A 12,692-nucleotide genomic window follows, 5' to 3' on the forward strand; every position below is an offset into this window, starting at 1 on the left:
CCAAGCTACGCTGAAAAGATGGGCTACACAGCCTCTTCCTAGTATCCTGATGGCTAATGTCTAATCACTGAAAAATTAAGTTTGTGAACGCAGAGCAAGGCTTCAAGTGATGAAACGGGGCTTATGGAGAATACACTCGACTGTGTTTTTCAACCAGACTGCTTCTCCATATTCTGAATGGATTGATCGCCAGCTATGGTATGAGTTGGGGGGTGGAGAGGTATGTTTCTAACACAATTCCTGGTCAACAAGATATCCCCAACATGTATCCTGCCCTACAAGAGGATCCAGTGTGTTTGACCATATATACACAAACATCCATAACCCATACGAGGCCATCCCCCACCCCACTTTGGCCAATCAGATCAAGTCTCTCTTCCTACTCCCCACCTACAAGCAGCAACTCGATGGGCCCACCAGCGAAGATTCATCCACCCACCTCCTGATTTGCGCAGCAGTCTAAACTGCCACTGCAGCCTCTGGTTCAATCCCAATCCCAGCCAGCCGTGACCGGGAGCCCCATAGGATGGCGCATAATTGGCCCAGCGCCGTGAGGGTTTGGCCTGGGGGATTTCCTTGGCTCATTGTGCTCTAGTGACTCCTTGTGGTGGGCCGGGTGACAGCAAGCTGACTTCGGTTGTCAGTTGAACAGTGTTTTCTCCGACGCAGTGTGTTAAGAAGCAGCGCAGCTTGGCGGGTCATGTTTCCAAGGACACATGCCTCGACATTTGCCTATCCCGAGCCCGTTGGGGAGTCGCAGCGATGAGACAAGATCTTACCTACCAAATGTATATCACAAAATTGGGGAGAAAAAGGGGGGGAATGCAAAAATGTAATAATAAAATGATTTATCCATCAACATTGAGGAATACTCATCGTCAATCACAAGCATTAGGAAATGTGTTGATGTTGTACCCACAATAAAAATCCAGGTATACCCCAACCAAAAATGGAGGATTGGAGAAATCCCTACCATGCTGAGAGCCCGTGCAGCGTTATTCAATGTCAGCAGAACAAACCCTGATGTATTGGTGGCGCCCAACGCATGCAAGGCAAGCAGGTACAATCTCCGCAAATCCACTTGGGATGCAAAACGATAATACATACTCAAATATGAATAGACTCGTGTCATATATGGCAAGGACTACAGAATATCGATGCAGTGCCCATTGAAGCGACAGGCATAACACATTTCATGCTCGCTTCGAGGCAGACAATACCGATCCATCCAGGAAGAATCTCGCTGCTACGGACGACCAGGTGCTTTCACTCTTCGAGGCTGACATGAGGAAAACTTTCGAGTGAATACTCACAAAACAGCCAGCCAATATGGCATCCCTGGCCGCGTGCTCTGTGTGTGCTGAACGGCTGGGTGCATCTTCTCGGACATATTCAACCTGTCCCTGTCTCAGGCTGTAGTCCCCACCTGCTATAAGGAGACCACCATTGTCCAAGTGCCCAAGAAAAACAAGGTGACATGTCAAAATGACTATCGCCCTCTCGCGCTCACCTCAGTCATCATGAAGTGCTCCAAGAGGCTTGTCAAGGCCAGATCAAGGCATGCCAGGCACACTGGACCCACTCCAATGTGTCTACCGCTCCAACAGATCCACAAAAGATGCCATTTCTATTCACATGGCCGTAACACATCTGGACAAGAGGAACACCGATGTGAGAATGTTGTTCATTGACTACAGTTAAGCATTCAACACTATTGTTCCATCGAAGCTTGACACCAAGCTCAGTGCCCTGGATCCATCTCTGCAGCACTTCACCTATTTAGGCCTTTTATGGTAGAATGGCCAGACGGAAGCCACTCAGTTAAAGGTACATGACAGCCCGCTTGGAGTTTGCCAAAAGGCACCTAAAGGACTCTCAGACCATGAGACACTAGGTTATCTGGTCTGATGAAACCAAGATTGAACTCTTTGGCCTAAATGCCAAGCGTCACGTCTGGAGGAAACCTGGCATCATCCCTACGGTGAAGCATGGTGGTGGCAGCATCATGCTGTGGGGATGTTTTTTAGCGGCAGGGACAGGGAGACTTGTCAGGATTGAGGGAAAGATGAACGTAGAGAAGTACAGAGAGATATTTGATGAAAACCTGCTGCAGAGCACTTAGGACCTCAGACTGGGGCTGAAGGTTCACCTTCCAACAGGACCTGATGATCACCAATGGTCGCCTTCCAGCAGCTACAGTATATCCCTAGTTTCAGTCTCCTAATATTCCTTACACCTCTGAAGATTCTAGCCACTTCTATGCTAGGCAGAAGAACATAGGTGTTTTATCTCTGAGCAGTGAAAAGATTGTTTTTCAAAAGACAGTCGGATAAGGGGAACCTTATGTGGTGTTACGAATCCCTTTTGGCCCGACAGTCTAGGGGGGATGGTAATGAGATCCGTAACATAACTCATGCAAATTATTATTGTGACAAAGTAAAAGTGTGCACGAAATAACCACGACAACAGAAATCTACCGTCAAACTCCAGGTTTATTTATAAACACACTGTAAAGAGGGGAGCAGGAAAAGGGGCTGAGCTGGACCCAAGGAAAGAAACAATAAGTATTCAAAAACACCCCTAAGCTAGACTAGCCTACTTTAACAACAGCTAACTAACCAAAAATACAGTGGGTGGTCCGCCCAGTTCTAACTAGTGTATTTAACAAAGTTCACCTACGGGAAGTGTATGCCCATGGGCGACTTGTCTTGGTTTCCCCCTTTTCCCACCAGCAATCAAACAAACACCATAAACAAAAACAATACTCACAGGTGATGACAAAGTGCTATGGAGGTGCTTAAACAAAAGGGCGGTTAAGACACAAAGCGAGAGTGAAACACAGAGACCTACAGACATGGCATTTACAGAGAGATTGAGCTAGAGATTGAGCTGAGCTTTAGAACAAACAAATGATGGGGTTTTTAAACCATGGGGAAGTAACTGTGATAGGTCAGGAAATAGGAGGAGGTGTGTCTTCTGATTGATGATTGATTGTTGACTGATTGGGGAGTGATGGTTTTCACCTGTGAGGGGAGAAGGAGAGAAAAGAAACACACACACAGGATAACTGTATCCGTAACATGTGGTGTTACCAACACTTAGTGGAGACTAGAGATCCTGACTGCCAATGTGTCACCCTCAAGGAAAAGCCAAGTGTTGACTATAAACATGTTTTTATTTGAATGAAATATTCTTATTAACTATTATTTTCTTTACATAGATGAATGTGCTGACCACAAAATCACACAAAAATGATCAATGGAAATCAAATGTATCAACCCATGGAGGTCTGGATTTGGAGTCACACTCAAAATTAAAGTGGAAAACCATACTACAGGCTGATCCAACTTTGATGTAATGTCCTTAAAACAAGTCAAAATGAGGCTCAGTCGTGTGTGTGGCCTCCACGTGCCTGTATGACCTCCCTACAACACCTGTGCATGCTCCTGATGAGGTGGCGGCTGGTCTCCTGAGGGATCTCCTCCCAGACCAGGACTAAAGCATCCTCCAACTCCTGGACAGTCTGTGGTGCAACGTGGCGTTGGTGGATGGAGCGAGACATGATGTCCCAGATGTACTCAATTGGATTCAGCTCTGGGGAATGGGCGGGCCAGTCCATAGCATCAATGCCTTCCTCTTGCAGGAACTGCTGACACACTCCAGCTACATGAGGTCTAGCATTGTCTTGCATTAGGAGGAACCCAGGGTCAACCGCACCAGCATATGGTCTCACAAGGGGTCTGAGGATCTCATCTCGGTACCTAATGGCAGTCAGGCGAGCACATGGAGGGCTGTGAGGCCCCCCAAAGAAATGCCACCACAATGACTGACCCACCGACAAACCGGTCATGCTGGAGGATGTTGCAGGCAGCATAACGTTCTCCACAGCGTCTCCAGACTGTCACGTCTGTCACATGTGCTCAGTGTGAACCTGCTTTCATCTGTGAAGAGCACAGGGCACCAGTGGCGAATTTGCCAATCTTGGTGTTCTCTGGCAAATGCCAAATGTCCTGCACGGTGTTGGGTTGTAAGCACAACTGCCACCTGTGGACGTTGGGCCCTCATACCACCCTCATGGAGTCTGTTTCTGACCGTTTGAGCAGACACAAGCACATTTGTGGCCTGCTGGAGGTCATTTTGCAGGGCTCTGGCAGTGCTCCTCCTGCTCCTCCTTGCACAAAAGCGAAGGTAGCGGTCCTGCTGCTGGGTTGTTGACCTCCTACGGCCTCCTCCACGTCACCTGATGTACTGGCCTGTCTCCTGGTAGCGCCTCCATGATCTGGACACTACGCTGACAGACACAGCAAACCTTCTTGCCACAGCTCGCATTGATGTGCCATCCTGGATGAGCTGCACTACCTGAGCCACTTGTGTAGGTTGTAGACTCAGTCTCATGCTACCACTAGAGCGAAAGCACTGCCAGCATTCAAAAGTGACCAAAACATCAGCCAGGAAGCATAGGAACTGAGAAGTGGTCTGTGGTCCCCACCTGCAGAACCACTCCTTTATTGGGGGTGTCTTTCTAAATGCCTATAATTTCCAACTGTTGTCTTTTCCATTTGCACAACAGCATGTGAAATGTAGTGTTGCTTCCCTAGTGGACAGTTTGATTTCACAGAAGTGTGATTGACTTGGAGTTACATTGTGTTGTTAAAGTGTTCCTTTTATTTTTTGAGCAGTGTATATTAAAAGACGTGTACAACATAAGACATAAGTAAAAGTATTTTAAAAGATTCCCAAGTCCCCTGCCAAAAAATTAGCAAAATATTTACCAAAAAATATATGGGGGATTGGAAATGATACCGACAATAACATTGATGGAAGCTACAATCTTTCTGCAATATTAAAGCTGATCTTTAGTATTGTACTGTGTAACGGATGTCGTCTGGAGATAGAGAGGAGGACCAAGGTGCAGCGTGGTAAGTGTTCATGTCTTTTTAATTAAAAGAACTGAACACTGGAACAAAACAATAAACGATGTGAACAAAACGAAACAGTACCGTGTGGCCCAAACACTCACACGGAAACAAACACCCACAAACCAAAAGTGAGTACCTAAGTATGATTCTCAATCAGGGACAACAATTGACAGCTGCCTCTGATTGAGAACCATACTAGGCCGAACTCAAAAACCAACATAGAAAAACAAACATAGACTGCCCACGCCAACTCACGCCCCCCTGACCATACTAAAACAAAGACAAAAACAAGGGAACTAAGGTCAGAACGTGACATACTGAGAAAAACGTCAACCTTTTGGGCACTTTGGAGGAGGTGGGGCTGAACAAGTCACAGCTGTGGGTTTTCCTCTGACATTCAGCCAGTTACAAGGGCTTGTGGTGTGATCTAACGCAGAAACCAACTTCCTGATCAAGTTCCGTGTCGCCATGATCAAAAAGAGACGGCTCTCCCTTTCGCCAACAGCTGTTGTTGTGCTTTCTGTCTTATTTTTCCTTCCTATCTGGCAAACAGAGCTACGCCCTATAGCAGGAATGACAGCTCAATAAGTGGATCCCTTTTGGAAATAGATGGAGTGTCGCAGCCCTGGCCCATCTATTGTGCTAGCCCTATCATTTAGAACTAATCAATATTGACAGAGGAAAAACACCTAGCTGACTGTGGGGAGGAGGAGACATCCATGCTGTGCCTTTTTTGACTCTTTTAGAAAGGGAAATGGATAGCTAGAGAGAGGGAGAGAATCAATGTGCGATGGGAGGGGGGGTTAAGAAACTGTAAACAATCCATTCCCCCCTCTATTAATCTTTACCTTTGTTTGTGTTTTGTTGGAATAGAACAACGGCAAGGGGAAATGAAGTAGATTGAGTAGGCAGTGGGGATGGACGCACAGCGAATTGAAGGGTCTGCCCATGGTCCCTCTGGAAACAGTAATGAATGTTGTGTCGAGGTGCACATCTTTTGAAAACCCTCTCTCCTGGGTTGTTCTCCTTCCATTCTTCCTATCATTTGGCCTCTCTCTCTTTAGTTTCTCACTCATTCTCCCTTTTTTCTTCTCCCTAGTGCTCCACTTCCTTTCTCATTCTTTTACTTGTTATTTTGTGCACTCTCTTTCTCCCCCTCTCCTCAGTCTTCTTGAGCAGTCTAAGTCAAATGCTATCTGATGAAGTGATTATTATTTTAAGTGTGCCTCTGTCTTCCCACAGATGGAGGAGGGCAGTCGTGCAGTGCATCTGGGGACTCTGATCGCCCTCATGGTGGAGGAAGGGGAGGACTGAAAAACGGTGGAGATCCCTCCCCCTGGGGCAGCCGTGCCCACCCAGGCTCCTCCTCCTGCAGCTGCAGCCCCTCCCCCTCAGATGGCCCCCTCTGCACCCCCACCACCTCCCCCAAGAGTAGCCCCCACAGGACTGTGAGACTCACCTCCTTGGCATGAACACCTAAAGACCAAGCAGCTGGCTCATTGGTAACAAAAAAAACTCCAGAGGAACTAGACTAGAGCTGAAGCCTATCCTCTTTTGCATGGCCAGATAAACTTTCAGAATAGATAGCTACAGTCTTTAGAAACAAAAATTGAAAAACAGATGTGTTTCGGGTCCAATACAAATTAAGGCATTTTAATTAATTATGTAAAGAGTGCCTTGGTCCTCCCTTCTTTTTGATGACCAATTTACCAAAGAGCACCTTCTGTCCACCAAAACCTACTATTGTCTACCTTAGCAGCGCTTCCTTCCTTCTTTTTCTACTTTAGAACCTTTAAAATATAATAAATTGGAAGGTTGTGCATAACTATGGTAGATGTAGGAACCAATCTATCTTTTCAGACTGTCGAGTATTTATCTGGTCAATATGTCAGTGTATTATGTATGTTTGTAACAGTGCGTTATACAGTATCATAATGTATATGGACACCTGCTCGCCGAACATCTCATTTCAACATCATGGGCATTAATATGGAGTTGGTCTCCCCTACTATAACAGCCTCCACTCTCCAGGGAAAGCTTTCCACTAGATGTTTGGAACATTGCTATGGTGTTTTGCATCCATTCAGCCACAAGCATTATTGCGGTCGGGCACTAATGTTGGGCGATTATGCCTGGTTCGCAGTCCGCGTTGCAATTCATCTCGAAGGTATTCGATAGGGTTGAGATAGGCCTCTGTGCAGGCCAGTCAAGTTCTTCCACACCAATCTCGACAAACCATTTCAGTTAGGACCTCTCTTGTGCATGGGGGCATTGTCATGCTGAAACAGAAAAGGGCCTTCCCACAATTTTTGCCACAACGTTGGAAGCACAGAATCATCTAGAATGTCATTGCTTTAGCCTTAAGATTTCCCTTCACTGGAACTAAGGGGTCTAGACCGAACCATGAAAAACAGCCCCAGACCATTATTCCTCCTCCACCAAATTTTACAGTTGGTGCTATGGTTTGGGCAGGCAGTGTTCTCCTGGCATCCGCCAAACTCTGATTCATCCGTCGGACTGCCAGATGGTGAGGCGTGATTCATCACTCCAGAGAACAGATTTCCACTGTTCCAGAGAACTATGCGGTGAGCTTACACCACTTCAGCTGAGGCTTGGCATTGTGCATGGTGATCGAAGGTTTGTGCGGCTGCTCAGCCATGGTAACGTTTTTCATGAAGCTCCTGACGAGTTATTGTGCTGAAGTTGCTTTCAGAGGCTGTTTGGAACTCGGTAGTGAGTGTTGCATCCGAGGACAGACAAATGTTACGCGTTACGTGCTTCAGCACTTGGAGGTCCCGTTCTGTGATCTTACCACTTTGCGGTTGATCCGTCGTTTCTCCTAGAAGTTTCCACTTCACAATAACAGCACTTACAGTCGACCGGGGCAGCTCTAGCAGGGCAGAAAGTTGACGGACTGAGTTGGTTAGAAAGGTGGCATCCTATGACGGTGCCACATTGAAAGTAGCTGAGCTCATCAAGAAGGCCATTCTCCTGCCAATGTTTGTCTATGGAGATTACATGACTGTGTGCTAGACTTTATACACCTTTCAGCAACGGGTGTGACTGAAAGAGCAGAATGCACTAATTTGAAGGGGTGTCCACATACTTTTGTATATACAGTGTATGTTAAAATGTATTTGGATTATACATTGAATTTGTATGTTTAAGGACTCTTGGAAGATTATTCCAAATGAGGACTAAAAGAGATCCTAATACAATAGAATATTCTCTGACCAATCAGAACATTACAGTGAGACTAACTTTGTGTTTGTCCCTCGGTCCCTGTCTTTCTGTGTGTGTTTTGTCTTCTCCCCCCAGGTTGTGGCTGAGCTCGGCAGCACACGGTCTAGACACACACGGCCTAGATCCCCAGCTGGCCACACCCACTGGACACGTGTATCGTCACCAAGGAGTGAGTAGTTCACACAAGCTGTGTTCAGGGTGGAGAAATGTTCCAAATGTTACAGATAGTAATTTAATGAATATGGTGTAAATGAGTCCCCTATTCTAATCTAGCTCTAATCTAGCTATGTGGCAGACGATCATATCATTGTCGTGTAAGTGCAGAGTGTAGGCACTGGGTGGTATGTACTGAGTGTACAAACATCAAGAACGCAAGCGCTTTCCATAATAGACCAGGTGAAAGCTATGATCCCTTATTGATGTCACTTGTTAAATCCACTTCAATCAGTGTAGATGAAGGGGAGGAGACAGGTTAAAAGGATTTTTAAGCCTTCTTGGTGACAGGTGCACCGGTTTGTGTCAAGCACTGCAACGCTGATGGCTTTTTCATGCTCAACAGTTTCTTGTGTGATTAAGAATGATCCACCACCCAATGGACCTGCAGCCTACTTGACAGAACTGTGGGATGCATTGGAGTCATGGACCAGCATCCCTGCTTTCGAAACCTTGTACAGTCCATGCCTTGACACATTGAGGCTGTTCTGAGGGCAAACGGAGGGGAGGAGGGGTCTACCTCAATATCAGGAAGGTTTTCCTAATGTTTGTAATGCTCACTATATGTGTTATACAACACTGAACAAGGTCAATGCAAGAGTGCAGATATCTCTGAGGAGGAAATAATGAACTGTCCGTTTGAGACAAACATTCATGTCCCAGGATGATAATTTTTACTAGGGGTGGTGTTGGGGGATAAAAAGCTGTGCAGTTCAAAGAACTTCCAGGTACTATCAATAAGAGGCCAGATTAAAGCTGATGCTCACCTCAGAAATAAGCACACACATTATTGGAAAATGCAGAGCTGACAATTTGTTACTTCAGAAAACCAAGAGTGACAGCATGACTGAGAGGGAGAGAGAAAGAGCCAGCGAGGTATGAAGTTAGTGAGGGAAGTGACAGAATTAGAAAAAGTAAGGGATTTGCAAGGTGCTTTAACCCTGTTATGTGGGTGGGCTCACACAAGGGGAAGCTGTGGAACTGCGCACACAGACGTTTCTAATGGCCACCTGCTGCCACGTGGGTGTCAGGACCCGGTTACAAACCCGGGTCTCCGGAGTGAGAAACAGTCACTAAACCAACTGAGCCACGAATAGTCAGCAGAACCCAGAAGATGAGGCAGACACAGCAGTACTTGAGACGGTGTATTTAATGAAGTAAAAAGTGAAGTTCAAGAAAACATGTAACTCCACAACCTCAAAAGGAATTCCACAAGAACAAAGGTAATCCTCCAAGACAAAAAGGTAAATCCACAAGGTGGAAGGTATAGCACAAAAAGCCTCAAAAGATACTCAAAAACAAACAAGAACAAAAAACAGAATTCCACAAGAGAGTCCACCGGAGATCAACAAGAGTTCACAGAGTACTGGGGCTGGGTGCTAACATACAAACACAGAGCAAAGAACTGAGTAAAACAAAGGGTTTAAATACAATCAGGGGAAACGAGGCACAGGTGAAAATAATAATGGGGATCAAGGGAAAACAAAAGGTCAAAAGGCACAATGGGGGCATCTAGTGACCAAAAACCGGAACAACCCTGGCCAAATCCTGACAGTGGGTCTGATGGAATGTTCTCATTTCCCACCCCATACCCTGCTGGGGAATCTCATGAAGACACAGCTGTCTCCATGGCAACCCAGTCTCTGGAGCTCACTGGTGGCCATAGAAAGGCAGACCATATGTTTTGAGAGACGTGTGTGCGCGCGTGTCTTTGTGTTTCTGTGTGTCATTTTGTTTGTTAGTCGTGTTTGTACACATGTGTCATTTCGTTTGTTAGTCGTGTTTGTACACGTGTGTGTGTGTCTGTGAAAGAGAGAGAGAGTGTAAGGAGATACTGTATGAGGAACCACACCCGACACAGAAAGTTCACCTAGAGTAAACAATGCAGCAAAGTATTTCGCCTACTTCAGTGAGGGGAGATGACCAGGTGAAGGAAACCTCATCCCTTCAATCAGTGCTTACCTTGACATTTGATAGGTTGTGATGTGCCATGGTTTCATGTGTCCGTTGTTAAAAACATGCTCGGTTACAGTTTATTGGTTATTTTGTCACCCAAATTTATTTGTTAACCGCTCAACACAAAATAGCCAAATGTGCTCACTTTGGAGAAAATATTATTTCTATTTTATTCAGCTATGTTCAGTTGTGTTCTTCATAGTATAAAATAATAAAAAATAATGCCATGGAATTCTAAGCAAATCTTGTCTGCAAAATGAACCAGTGTAGCCCACAGACATATGCAATAGCCATATCAGGGCTTAACATAAGGACGACTCAAAGTATGCTATTCTGTTCGGAAATAGATTACATTTTCTTCCTATCATGTTTCTTTAGACCTGTCTAAAATTACAATTAAATGTATTTATTGTGAAGGTGTAGGCTGTATTAAGTGGATTTATTGGACTTTTTAAAATGTAGATGTTCTAGAGGTCTGTATCAATGGCTTGTAGGCTATGCATGGCATCCAGGAGATGCTGGACATGTTTATGTTAATTAACAGTCAATTCCCGTGAGACCGGCAGTTATTTGCTTGACAATCACCGGGTGACTAAATTTCATGACACATCAGCCCTGGGTGCATACCATGCATAAGACTTTCCCGAAGCGGATCCTTTGTTTGGCTTACCACCCAGGACAATGGATCGGATCCCAGAGACCGAAAACAATGACTCCGTAGAAGGGGCAGACAGAGCGGTCACGCACCGCTCCCGATCGTACTACTTGCCAATGTCCAGTCTCTTGACAACAAGGTAGACGAAATCCAAGTAACGGTAGCATTCCAGAGAGACATCCGAGATTGTAACATTCCGTTTCACAGAAACATGGCTCACTGGAGACACACCAGCTGAGTTGGTACAGCCACCTGGTTTCTTCACTCATCGCGCCAACAGAATCAAGCATTTCTCTGGTAAGAAGAAGGGCGGGGGTGTATACCTTATGATTAACGAGACGTGGTGTGATCATAACATACAGGAACTCAAGTCCTTTTGTTCACCTGACTTAGAATTCCTCACAATCAAATGCCGACCGCATTATATACCAAGAGAATTCTCTTCGATCATAATCACAGTCGTGTATATTCCCCCCTGAGCAGACACATCGATGGCCATGAAAGAACTTCATTGGACCCTATGTAAACTGGAAACCACATATCCTGAGGCTGCATTTATTGTAGGCAGACATTTTAACAAGGCTAATCTGAAAACAAGGCTCCCCAAATTCTATCAGCATATCGATTGTGCTACCAGGGCTGGCAAAACCATAGACCACTGTTATTCAAACTTCCGCGATGCATATAAGGCCCTCCCCCGCCCTCCCTTCTGAAAAGCTGACCACGACTCCATTTTGTTGCTCCCTGCCTACAGACAGAACCTAAAACAGGAAGCACCTGTGCTCAGGTCTGTTCAACGGTGGTCCGACCAATCGGATTCCACGCTTCAAGATTGCCTCGATCACGTAGACTGGGATATGTTCCGCATTGCGGTGAACAACAACATTGACGAATACGCTGACTCAGTGTGTTTATTATCAACTGCATCGGTGATGTTGTACCCACAGCTTCTATTAAACATTCCCCAACCAGAAACTGTGGATTGATGGCAGCATTTGCGCAAAACTGAACTTGTGAACTACTGTAGCGCAAGGTGACCGGAAACATGACCAAATACAAACAGTGTAGATATTCCCTCTGCAAGGCAATCAAACAATCTAAGCGTCAGTACAGAGACAAAGTGGAGTCGCAATTCAACGGCTCAGACAAGAGAGGCATGTGGCAGGGTCTACAGTCAATCACGGACTACAAAAGAAAAACCAGCCCTGTCGCAGATCAAGATGCCTTGCTCCCAGACAGACTAAACAACTTTTTTGCTCGCTTTGAGGACAATACAGTGCCACTGACACGGCCCGCTACCAAAACCTGCGGGCTCTCCTTCACTGTAGCCAAGGTGAGTAAATAATTTAAACGTGTTAACCCTCGCAGGGCTGCAGGCCCAGACGGCATCGCCGGCCGTGTCGTCAGAGCATGTGCAGACCAGCTGTGCCAGGGTAGCCTAGTGGTTAGAGTGTTGGTCTTGTAACCGGAAGGTTGCAAGTTCAAACCCCCGAGCTGACAAGGTACAAATCTGTCGTTCTGCCCCTGAACAGGCAGTTAACCCAGTGTTCCTAGGCCATCATTGAAAATAAGAATTTGTTCTTAACTGACTTGCCTAGTTAAATAAAGGTAAAAAATATTCAATAAATCCTTATCCAAGTCTGCTTCGAGAGGGCCACTACTGTTCCCAAGAAAGCTAAGGTAACTGAGCAAAATGACTACCGTCC

The 12,692-nt window shown here is 45.8% G+C and overlaps 1 protein-coding gene across 1 annotated transcript in view; it reads left to right on the top strand.

Annotated features, from left to right (window-relative positions):
- The first annotated feature begins 1,045 nt into the window (after nt 1-1,045).
- LOC124041394 (pyruvate dehydrogenase protein X component, mitochondrial-like) overlaps nt 1,046-12,692 on the top strand; it is a 50,026-nt gene continuing 38,379 nt past the window's right edge. Inside the window, exons 1-3 of the mRNA XM_046358959.1 lie at nt 1,046-1,060; nt 1,413-1,479; nt 6,162-6,367. Coding sequence (XP_046214915.1) covers nt 1,046-1,060; nt 1,413-1,479; nt 6,162-6,367 — 288 coding nt within the window. The remainder of the gene's footprint in view (nt 1,061-1,412; nt 1,480-6,161; nt 6,368-12,692) is intronic.

This window comes from Oncorhynchus gorbuscha, linkage group LG01, assembly GCF_021184085.1.
Source record: "Oncorhynchus gorbuscha isolate QuinsamMale2020 ecotype Even-year linkage group LG01, OgorEven_v1.0, whole genome shotgun sequence".
NCBI classification, from domain to species: Eukaryota; Metazoa; Chordata; class Actinopteri; order Salmoniformes; family Salmonidae; genus Oncorhynchus; species Oncorhynchus gorbuscha.